A 12,785-nucleotide genomic window follows, 5' to 3' on the forward strand; every position below is an offset into this window, starting at 1 on the left:
AGGCAGTTAAAGGTCTATATATCTGCTTAGACTTATAAACGCTTAAAGACTATTTATTAAGAAGACGATGCGTTACTAAAGGAAATAAACAACCTCTAGGAGTACCTTAATATGAACGTTAAGGTCGTTAAAGACGACGAAGACTTTAACGTAATTTAATACTGGTAGGATTGCTATACTAGCCAACCTAACCTTGCTTAGTTCGCCCTTAATATCCTTATAGTGCCTCCCATAAGCGATAAATATGAACGCCTATTTAGCAGTTATAAGATCCTCCTTAAAGACCGACAATCTTAACTTTAGATAGATATAATTAAGGCAAATAAGGTCCTTCGGTACTTGTTTAGGCCTCCGCGGAAAGATATATTTAATAATAAGGATATTAGTAAGGTAGAAGGCGAACTATAGGCTTTATTAGGAATACCACTAACAGAAGCTGCAAAGGCTCGTGCTACTGCAGATGTCGCTGTAATTACTGCTGCATAGGCGGAACTTCCTAATAATAGTATGGAGGGCTCTAAGGAGGCCCTGGCTCTAATTAAGGGCAACGGCGACAATATTGCTAAGGTTGATGCAGTAGATAAGCTCGATTGGATGTAATATAGGCTATTTTTACATTAGATTTAGTACATTCGCTTACCTACCCGTCTTAATATCAACACCAAAATCGTGCCAAGACTTACTATTTATAGTATATATTTGCATTGGATTCCTTTAGAGCTCCAGGAGCCAAATTCTAAAAGAATTGGATGGACTGGATTTGAGCTTAAATCCAGTCCAGTCCAGTCCAATATAATCACTGGTAAGGGAGGCTAAGGCACTACTTAGAACCTATTTTAGCCTCCCCACCTACCCCTTGCCTATGGGTAGTTAAATTTAGCCCTAATACTTCTATCTTTATCTCTGTCTCTGGTCGCTTTTATGCTTTTATATAAGAAAGATACAAGTAAGCGGGCGGAGACGCGAGTAGAAACGCGAGTAGAGACACGAGGAGACACCGGTAAAGACACCGGCAGAGACACCGGCAGAGGTAGAGAGTTGTAGAGGTGTAGAGGCAGAGGTTGTAGTTAAAAGGGGTAGCTAAAAAGGGAACGTTAAAGCTTAAGCACCATTTACCTAAACCGACCTTTCTACCTAGACTGCCCCTTTTCTACTTCTCTGCTTTTCCTCCTACTTCCTACTTCTCTTTTAGCTCTGCCCGCGCCTCTACTCGTGCCTCTACTTATATCTCCTTACGCGTTTCTTTATATATTTTATTAGATAGCAACATAGAAACATAGAAACGCGGAAACGTAGAGACGTAGAGACGTAGAGACATATGTAGGCTAGAGGAAGGGAGGCGTAGAGGCAGGGAGATAGGGAGGCGTAAAGGCGTATAGAGAACACTAAAAAATAAGCTCTAAGCCACGGATTTACGCCGGCAGAATTAAACTTGGCAGAAGATTTGGAGAGCAAAGTTACTGTCAAGTGTTACTATCCGGATCCTATCCGGAAAGACTGATTCTTGACACACTTTCATCGATCGTATGACGAGAAGGTTGTATGTACGCCCATAATAAGCTCTCCAATAATCACCCTATCGCATCAAACATCTAATGTTTCTTCAGATTGAGCATTATTTAAATGGGGGTCCTTTACTGAGAGACTCCATGACGTCCTACAGGCATATCCCGATTTGGTTCCTCAAAGCTCTTCAAATCAATACTTCGACGTCCAGTCCGGCAGAAGTTTTGCTGACAGCCCTACTCCTTCTCAGCCATAAGAACCATGCAGCAACAGCAAGACTTGACATTGCAACTGCGGTGACAATATAAATCCAAACATTCTCTGCGACTGCTAAAAAATTACGACCATCTTCTGACTTGAAACCAAAGAAGTTCGATCCAAAAAGAGTCTATTACCACGTGGTTTTAACACCTTTAATGAATATATCCTCAGGAATTACTTACAGCAACGAAAGTAGCTGGCAAGAAGATTGCAGATATTAAAGCTATCACTTTCATCACTCGAGTATCCTGAGTAGACTGGTGAGTAAGTCGTTTGATAAGCTTATTCTCCTGGATACCCTGTTCTGTTATATCGTGAACTGCGCTGTTGATTCGACTATTACTTTCGGCAGTTCGAATATCCAGTATATTCTGTATCTGTGGATACCCCTATTAGCAGGATAGCTAAGTGATACGTAGCTTGACTTACTAGAGAAGACACTCCCTGGGCTCGCGATACCAATGACTCGATTCTCGCAAGATGAGTTTTGTGTTGCGACAGGTACAGATCCATTTGAGAATTAAACCAATCTAGCGAGGTGGATAGAGAGGCTCCTGAAGAGCTTGTCTGTATCATACACCCCATACAACTCTTCAACTGCATTCCTAAGTTTATATTCAGCTGCAATATATGACACAGTCGACGTAGTTTATCGGTCAGCAATTGCAGGTTGCGTATGTCAGAAAAGTCCGCCTCGATACCACCTTCTGTAGTTGGACGATTGATATTGGTGTAAAACCCCCGCTCCAGCTTGATATACTTGGTTATTCTCCTTCTGGGTATTTGAGTTCTAGATACTTACAAGCTTCTGGAACGATTCCTCAAGGTAGTTTGTGTAGGGTCGCCAATTTTCAGACACGCTGAGAAGTACAAGGGCGTGAATCTGGAATTGAAGCACACATGTTGTCTCTTTCGCATTCCGAAAAACCTCGCCTAGCCGTTCCTCCAGGGCATCTGATGCGTGAATAAAAACCCAGTTGCACTGCTGTGTAGTTCTAGAGCCATTAGCAAACAACTGGAATACCCCCGTTTCTCTGACTGAATACGGGTCTTTAAGGAATTTCCTGCCATGTCCTGCAACAAATTTGATGTTATATCCGACGGCTATGAGTCGTTTTAGTGAGAATAATGGTTTTCGTAAGACAGGTTGGGTCTGGGCGGCCTACCGTAGCCTTCGTTCTCAGATAGATTTTCCGAAAAAGCCACTCTGTACTGTGATAATGGGTGGTAGAAGAATGTTGAAAAACTCTCTTCGACAGGCTCGGTTTTTTCTCCGAAGACGTGTACAACATCGAGAAAGTTCGGGTGCACCTTTTGGCTTGTAAACAACTTCCTTAACATTTCTTCCGATATGAGAAGTCGGCCCCAGGAAAAGCTTTGGCGAATAAAGCTAAGGTTGACTGTTATTAAATTTTTATTACGCCAAGAAAATTCAGGAAATTACATACAAAACACTCGTTGAAGACAGCGGATTTTCTAGTCGAGAAGCAAGTTGGGAAGAATCCTTGATGGTGATATGCTGCACGCTTCGTTTTCCATCTAACCTCGCTCACGTCAGTTGATAATTCTCCTGTAGGCATAGTATTATCCTGAACAACAGAGGCACCGGTCTGTATAACCTTTGCTAACTACGGTATCATCTATTACCAATGCCCACACCCGGCTATTCCCATTTGGAACGAATAGCCTTTCAGAGTCTTGCGAGAGCCGTTCGCAGTACCTATTAGGATCGACATGAAGGAGAGACAGTGGCAAATTCTTTGGAAATTGTTGCCATCCACGAAAACATTCATGGGAATACTCGCGCTCAACCATACTGACTTTGAGCAAAACCGAGGACTAGGTAAAGGCTGAGCCAGCGAATTTATAGCTGTAATCTTAACCCCGTACCTGCGGACTACCAAGGCTGAAGCAGATACTCCTGCCTGGGTTAGCATGCTGCAGGCACCCTAGCTAGCGTGATTTTATTAGCAAGCCTCACCAAAACGCGTCAATATTGCGATGCCGATGAGATGCTGCAGAAGGCCACCATTAAAAACACCTATGTATATATTTTTTTGAGGAAGTTAAGCAAAAAGTCGCGATATATGACGTCATGACTGTAGGTTTCTACCCTTCCTCCATTAAACCAGCTGCTGATTATATAGGAAAATCTTCCATTAGATTCCTCCCCCGTACCTGTCCACTTTATACACATTCTTAACGTTAATAAGGATAAGCCGGTAAAGGACCAGCTTAAGGTTATAAGGGAGGACGTGCTGTATACGTTAAATGAGGTATATTAAGTGCTATAAGTGGTTAAACGGTTCAGCCAGCGGTTATTCGATATCCAAGCGTTAATAAGGCGCCAGCGCCCTTGCTGCCGAGCAACCGCACTAACCAGAGGCTTTAACACCAAGCTCTATACGGTATAGAGCGTCTAGATTGGCTTATGAGGCGTGCATATACGAAAAGTCCATGAAAAAATTGCCACACAAAGGGATGGCTATCTCCTGCGGGGCAATTGAACGATAAGGTAAGAAATGGGCGTCACGTTAGCCGAGGCCGAACAGCCAATGGACTTCTTCCAATAGCGAGTGTCTCCCTCCTTCGTAGCCGAGCTGTTGTCGACGAGTATCCCTTGCATTGATGGTGTGGATGCGATTGTGGCCCGTGCACTACATCACCTAAATTTGATGCTGGGTAAGGCTCGCTTAATCGGATTTTCGGAACAGTAATTGGCTAAGCACGGGCCTCCATCTTGAGCACGCATCCATCTATGCAAGTATAGTTCACATGTCTTGCTTTCCGTATCCCTTCCAACGGTAGCGTCCTACCGCTAGGTGATCCGTGCGCACGCACAATTGTGACAGGGCGTCTTGACTTAATCGTATTGGTTCTATTGGCGGGACTCTTATCGATAACCGTAGGACGAATTGTCCGTTGGAAGGGATAGCCTTGACCTGAAAGAGAAGCCTGCAGATAATCCATGTCAAGGGAATACCCCCAATCCGGACACCGTGCCGTGGTATTGTCTTTCTTTCATTGTTACTGCCGGCCATACTCCTGCTCCTGCTCTTTCTCCCTCTGCTCTCGCTCCTCTCTTTCTTTCTCTTGTTCGCGCAAAACTGCCTGTTGAGAACGTTTCTGTAGATCTAGGATTTGTAACTAAAGTGTCCTAAGTAATTCTCGCCATCGACAGCAGTTGTATTCATTAGTAATTTTTGGCCCTTTGGTACCCAGAGTCTCCAGTTGGCTCCTCCATCCTCCTTGAAAGTGATCGGATCGTTCAACACAGTGAAGGGATTGGAGCGGGGTCTATTTGGAGCTCCTGGCTGGATTCAGGTTTGATCTGGATCTGGATTTGGCCTTCTGATCGGTGGATTGGAGTTGCTTTGACTCTTGGAGCTCCAGATCTATACCCAATTCGAACTGCGGCTGAGGAGGAATAGAGCGCCGGGGGATCAGTGCGCGATGTGAGGCCAATCGGTGACTCCGGTGGCTCTATTGCTGACTCGTGTATTAGCCATAGAATCTAGGCCACCCACTCATCCTGCTGCCGTTGCTACTTTGCATCTACAGCACCCAGGCGCATCCGTTGGTTAGCGCCTTACTAGTGACGCCTCTCGGGCGGAGATCCTCATACGGATTAGTATGAGGTTCCCCGTCCTGGCAGCGAGCTTTATAAAACCTTAATATCAAAAATATATAAAGCTTTTTAAAATCAATGATTGTATGGTAGATTACCTATATACGAATATTTCTAAAGTCACAGTAGCCAAATAAGTGTTAAAATCAACGCTTAGCAATTAAATGAGTGTCTAAATATCTCCTTTAAGCTTTCTACTATCCTCTATTACTTAGTAGGTCCACCTTCTACTTTAATTACTGCCTATAGGCATATAGGTATAAAAGCAACTAGGTTCTTAAAGTAGTAAGCCTCTAGGTTCTCCTATATAGATTAAATTACTACCTATATTACTTCTTTTAAGGTTAGGCAAGGCTTCTACTAAGCTATTTAAGCCTTTATCCAATTCTAAACGCCCTTAATTAAGTTAAAATCTGGGCTATTTACTAGCTACTTAAGTAACTTAATATTGTCTTTCTGGAATTAGGTAATAGTAATACAAGCTTTATAGTAGGGAGCGTTATCTATTTATATAATTATTAGAGTAGTTTTAAATTTATAATTAGGGAAATATATAGCATATTTAATGTTATAGAAGTTATAGAACTCTTTAAGCTTTAGATAGATATAATATAAAAAGCCTTAAACAGTAATATTGCCCTATTCTTCCTTATTCTAGAATAGTAGAGGGCCCTTTTTTATACCGCAGAATATAGCTTATACTATTATATAAGATATATTGCTAAATTTAGAATAAAGGTAGATAGGATTAAATTATTTATTAGGTTTTCTAATAATATAGGGTTACTAGTAGCTACCGCGGTATATAGCTACCTTATATATCTATATAACTCTCTACTAAGGAAGTGTTCGGTTCGGGGTTCAGAAGCGATCTGGAGGCGAGTGTTCGGTGTATCTGACGACTTTTCAATCTGAAGCTCCTCCAGATCGGCAAGCGCGTCAAATTCGCACGCCATACCGTATATAGTAGTTGAACTGAAGCTCTTGGCGTCAGATCAATAAGGAGCCCTCAGTTCCAGCTCCAGATTCCAGATTGAATCTGGAGCTCTGCTCATGCATGCGCCCGACCGTCCACCCTACCCAGTATGCCCCCACCACCCCCACCGACGATATTGCTGCTGCAACTGCAGGCCCTATGCGACGTCTGGCTGAGTGGCGATTAATGTGCAGAGACTTCGCTAATTTTAATTCTCATCTGAGGCTTTCTGGAGCGCTCAACCGAACACTCGGCCTCAGATCAGATCGAGTATGACTACCAGATCAAGCGCCACTAAATATCTACTAGTTGACGCCGGTGAAAGCACGGAGCAACCTCAGATTGCAACCGAACACTCCCTAATCCTTAATTTAAAAGTAACGGTAAGCTAATATAAACGCGAATTAGGCGTGGTAGGCTGTTACGAAGCAGTAATAAAAAGATACTTCCTTATAGATAGAGCGTATATACTTAATAAGCTATACTAAAAGTAGTATAATAAACGTAAAAATAATATATAGGAAGATTTCTATATATAGTTAGATAAGAGGGTTATACTAGATTAAGTAATTTTAGAAAGATATATAAGTTATATTAAGGGAGCGTTAATTATAACGTTTAAAGACTTAGAAAACTAAATAGAAGACTAAAAAAGTACTTAGCGTATTTTAGTACTAGCTAAAGATATAACAACGTTTAGGTAAGTTAAGTAGAGGTTTAAACCAAGGACTAAAGATAAGCTATAAGTTAATCTAAAGCACCTAATATATTATATATTATATATATAGATAGCTAGTATAGTATATACTAAGTACTAAAGGTAAAAAATAAGAAATACCCTATAAGAATATATTGGGTACTAGATAAGCAAAAATATAAGAGCGTTAAGTATATATATAGTTGGTATCTAGTAGAAGTTTAAAAGTTAGATAACTTAACACTTTAATTAAGGAGATTTCTTATAGAAGAATGCCTAGAGAATATATATCTATAGTATATTAAGGAAAAGAAACAAATAAAGTATTAGTTAAAGAAGGACTAAGTATAACTAGGATCTAGCTAGCAGTTAGGAAAAGAAGAGGCTAATAGAACTAGAGGAAGCTAGTAGTAGAGCCTTAGACCCTTAAAGGAATTTAAGGACAACATCTAAATTTATAAGTTAATTGGTAAGATTAAAAGTTTAAGGTACTAATAGATAGTGGAGCAATAAGGAGCTATATATTATTAGTAATAGTTAAGTAAATAGGGCTACTATATAGGTAGAAAGAGTATCTATACCTACTAGTTATAATTTTAGGAGATCTAATAGCCTATAGAGGAGGTATTATTAATTTTAAAATAGGACCTATTTAGATAACTATTAAAAGAAGGCCAATTATAGTGTTTTTTAATATCTTACTATTAGGGTAAAATAAGGCAGTTCTAGAAATGCCTTAGTTATAGAAATATAATCTAAAGATCGATTAAGTTATAGGTTAGGTTAATATTAGAAATACTTAATAATATAAGATATAAATAGCTACTAATATAGTATAGTACTAAGTTAGAGTAATATACGAGGAGACTAAGTAAGGCTTAAGTTATGTACTAAAGAGATACTATAAGTACGGCAAGAAACTATAAAGCCTAGAGAGTAAGAAGCTAAGCTTTACCCCGTCAATTACCTCGATTACAAACACCACTATAGTCGACCTCTTAATTATCTCCTCGGGCGTAGATGCACCGCAAACGTAGCTTAACTTCGTATAGGGCTTCTTTCCCTTTATTACCTCCACGACGGGGACTATGCTGGTACTTATACCCTCGCTTATAATAGGTAATTAGGACACTCTTTTATAGGAGTTTTAGAGCAGCGACCTAACGGTACTTTTTCTCCTATTAATGTAGCATAGGCGCGCTACTTAGAGGGGTATACGCTGTATTATCACTTACGTCTCCCTTAGAGGTTTTTATACTTAACTTAGCGGAATTAGTCTATATAGACCTTAAATAGGACCGCATTAGGCGTTTATCAAGAATTAAGAATTATCTCGTCGCTTAGTATACGTTTTAACTTATATTTATAACTAAGCCTTATCTTTCTATAGCGCCTTATTTTCTTTTAAATATATTAAATCGCCTTAGGAGAGTAATTAGCTTAGTAGGCGTATCTACGCTTATTAGCGCCGGCTATAAAAAGGATTTTAATAAAGGCGTACTACTAGTCGCCTATATATAGAGCTATATTAAAAAGGTAATAGGGTAAATACTAAGATCTAAAGGCAATATTATGACTTTTAATAAAAAATAAATTTAGAAATAGGTATATATTACACGCGTATATAAGGGAGACACTAGAGTCTTTATAGGCTGTATACTTACTAACTTAATATTATAGTATCTTCCTTTTCTACTGCCGCAATAGACCGATATCTGTTAATTAGGAGGGGGGGGGTATTTAGCGTGGTTACGACCTAGGTTAATACGAGGTTAGGGCTACCCCCTTAATAACGCGCCCGAACCCTATATAAGGTCACGTAGCGATCGCCCCTAAGTACTATCGCACGCGATTTTAGACGAAAAGGTATATAATTTAAGTTTTAATCGGTACTTCTAGGCAGTCGTGTAATATTCTCTAAATTTAAAACACCTAAACGCGTTCTATTCCTATATTAAGACGTCTTGGTTACTATAGTATAGTTATATATTAAAACGCCTTAGTTACTAGTATAGTCCTATATTAAGGCGCCTCGGTTACTATAATAAAATAGATATTATATACTACTTAAAAGGAAGCCTTTTCTACCCTAAATATTCTTATAGAGCTAATTTAAAAAAAAAACGCCAGCCTTATAGCTGCTCTAGCTAGTTAATAACCTATTTCTTATCTCTTACTATACTGTCTTTTACATGCTATTTTATATCATTAATTATTTTATAGCGATAGCTATAAAATATAGCCTCGCTATTAACCTGCTAGTGCGCCCCCTAGTAACGATTAAGAGCTTTAATTAATGGCCTGCCCCCTAGCTCTAAAGTCCACTTAGCCTAAAGCTAGAATACTAAATTACCGCCCTAAAGCATTTTATATTTCCTTAGCAGCGCCTATAAGGTAAGGATAAATAGAAGAGGTTAAGTATTAGTTTACCGCAGCTATGGCGGGGATATAGTAAATATTATAGTAGATAGCTAAGTAGGCTCCACGGCAGTAGATAGTTAATTATTTATAGTAGGCTTTAATAGAGGACTAGTTAGATATACGGGAGAAGGTTTATTTAAAGATAGAATTTAGCTATTAATATATTTAGAAATAGTCTTAAGTGCAGATATAGGTGTAGGTATAAGTATAGACATAGATATAAATATAGGGCTGTCTAGAGGCGGATATATAGACTTTATAGGCCTTATCTAGATACCCGTCTTCCCTTACTAGATTTACATAGGTATAAATAATACTAATAACTTTTCTATCTTGCTAAGGCGTTTTAAAATCGTCTATATACGTAATTAAACCCCCTTTATCTCTAAAAATTGCGGCCTTATAAACGGGCTAGTATTTCTATATTATTAGCTTATTTGGCGTAATTAGGCTAGCTAGCGAGCTTTCTACCTACGTAGTAAGCCTTTAATACTCGTTATAGCTAAAAAGGAAGTCCTTCTATAAGGGGAAGAGCGGGAACTACTTATATAAGATTACTAAGTCCTATAATAGAATTACCCTAAGCGCGTAAAGAAGGTGTGGAAATCCTAAGCCTATAAGGTTAATGTTACGGACGCTTTAAGTACAATGTTACGACTACTAGGAGAGGAGTCGGAAGAAGCTAGTTAGTTAATTTAAGCACGGTCTAGGATAGAGCCAATAGAACTATATAACGAGAAATGGTAATTAAGGTCACGTAAGGTAATCTATATAATCTATAAGATTTACGGGATCTATAATAAAGCAGACAGAGCACATATATATTACGTATAAGAAGGATTTTATAAGAGTATAGTTGTGTATTTAAGGACCCTCAGTCCCTACCTAGATAGTTCCTTCCTTATAGTGATTCTCAGAATATAATTGGAGTTAATCTATTAGGCAACCACTCCACTAATTATTATTACGTTATTGACTTTTATACTTATATTTCCTACACACCTAGCCCAATAACAAGCCTACCGTAGTCCTTACTATAAGGTTCTGTTACACAATTACTACCTAGTTATAGTATTAATACAAGAAGTCGAACAATATGCCACTAAAAGCAGCCACTATAACGCCATTAACGGCGGCAACTACTTTGAGGTTAGGTAACGACACTAGTATAGCAGACACTAACTTATAGCAACCTATAACGGTTGGATAGCTATAAGAGATAGTCGACTAGTTAATAGAAAATAATGTAATGTTGGAAAATAGGATTAACGGGATAGGCGCAGTAAAGGTTAAGTTACTATTAATTAAAAGATACTTAGGAGAGAGATTAAAGCTTAAAGGATTCCTTATATAAATGTACTTTAAGGTAGTATAGGAAGGAGTAAAGCTGGTAATACTTATGGATCAAATAGCCTATATAGGACTATTCTTAACAGGAAGGGCACTTAAATAGTTTAAGCCTTACCTTATAGAGATATAAGTAAATGGTATAATAACCACTAACTAAGAGGTATGGTTTATGTTCTTAAGCTAAAACGGATTTGTAGAGCGATTTACGCAAATATTCGGAGACCTAGAGGTAGTAACTACGGCGGAAAGAAAACTCTAAGACATTATGTAACAAACCTTAGCAATTAAGTATATAACGCAGTTCTAGACATTAGTAACGTAAGTAGAGTAGAATAATAGGGCGCTTATAGCATAGTATAAATAAGGACTTAAGGCTAAAGTCTAGGACGTAATTATCCTAATAGAAGATGCGGACACCCTAAGGGAACTAATAGATTAGGCGATTAAGATTAATAATTAGATCTACTAAAGGGAATAGGCTAAGAGAAGCTAGGATAGAGTTCTATAGTTATATAAGGCGCAAAGCACGTAATAATAAAAGCTAAGTTAGAAACTATAGTATGGCGCAAAGCTAATAGACCTAAGTAGTACTAAAGAAGCCTATAAGAGATGGAGTAAACTATAAAAACCTAAAGGATAAGGATTAAGTGATTAAAGGTCTAAGGAGCAGAGGCTAAATTAGGGATCTTAGTAGCAGAAGATATTTAGGCGAACTCCATAATAAGAAAAATGGTTTAAAGAAGGAGCTTATATAAATTACGGAAAATAGGGTTATTACGTTAGAGACTATAGAAGTGGGCAGAGTTATTACGTAGTAAAAGGTATAAGACTAGTAGACAATATATACGTATAGAGGGACGACAATATGCTATAAGGAATAAAAGAGTGTTTAATTAAAAGTTTTACGTTTTATTATAATAACGCATGCTAAATTTATAAGGACGCTAAGTACGGCGCAAGCTATTAGCTATAAGAGCTATTACCTACAGGATATAGAGGAACTAATAAACTAGTTCGTAGATCGGACATTAAGGATAATAAATTTAACGTAGGCGAAATATTTTATAACGATAAGGTAATAAAGGCGGCTTACTAGGAGCATGTAAACCTTAAAGATGTTATACTAGAAGTAAAGGATAATTCCACTATAGAATAGGGAACATTAGTAGGGACTAAGACCCCACTAGATACGATATCTATCGCTTTATAAGACGCAAGAGAAGTAGGATAGTAAACCACTTCGGCACTTAATAAAGGCAAAAGGCTAAAGGCTTAAGATTCTTAAGATAAGATATAAGATGACTAAGATTCTTAAGACAAGATAAGGTAAGCTTAAGGACCTATAACGGACGATAACCGATAAAGTAGAGTAACGGCTTAGTTTAGTAATATATAAATAAGCTTAGGACGAAGTTTCCTCAAAGCACAAGACTCTTAAGACAAGATAAGTAAGGCATAAAACTCTTAAGATAAGATAAGTGAGATTTAAGACTCTTAAGATGAGATAAGAACACCAAGTAAGCCTAGTTAAACTAAGGCTAGAGCAAAGCTTAAGACAGAAGCAAGCTCAGGATTAAGAATCTAAAAAGGTTAAGAATTCGGAGTATAAATTAAGACACCTATAAATAAGAGGTAAGAGGCTTCTTTATAAATTAGAGAATCTATAGCGCAAACAGCAATTAGACTAAAAGACAAATATATAGACCTAAAGGACTTACTAATAAAATATAGTATTTGGACTAAAGATCGAAAAGTTAATACCAAGATTAAGAAGTACGAAGACTTTAAGGATTTAAGCGTAAGACGCAAACTAAAAGAAACTATAGAAGAGTTTAGGTAAAGAATTATCGCATAGCAAGAACAGAAACTAGATAAGAGATCTAGCATATTGGGACGTATAAGGGATAGAGCACTAGTATAAAGAATCACTAATAGGCCTAGGGCAG

The 12,785-nt window shown here is 38.2% G+C and overlaps 1 protein-coding gene across 1 annotated transcript; it reads right to left on the minus strand.

Annotated features, from left to right (window-relative positions):
• Positions 1-1,934: 1,934 nt before the first annotated feature.
• K441DRAFT_567085 (uncharacterized protein) lies at positions 1,935-3,582 on the minus strand (the record flags this gene model as incomplete). Its single annotated transcript, XM_067643780.1, has 6 exons — positions 1,935-2,156; positions 2,197-2,207; positions 2,355-2,517; positions 2,570-2,871; positions 2,934-3,157; positions 3,374-3,582. 6 exons carry the CDS (start codon positions 3,580-3,582, stop codon positions 1,935-1,937), a joined length of 1,131 nt encoding a protein of 376 aa, XP_067502610.1.
• Positions 3,583-12,785: the final 9,203 nt, after the last annotated feature.

The sequence above is a fragment of the Cenococcum geophilum genome, assembly GCF_001692895.1.
Source record: "Cenococcum geophilum 1.58 unplaced genomic scaffold K441scaffold_28, whole genome shotgun sequence".
NCBI classification, from domain to species: Eukaryota; Fungi; Ascomycota; class Dothideomycetes; order Gloniales; family Gloniaceae; genus Cenococcum; species Cenococcum geophilum.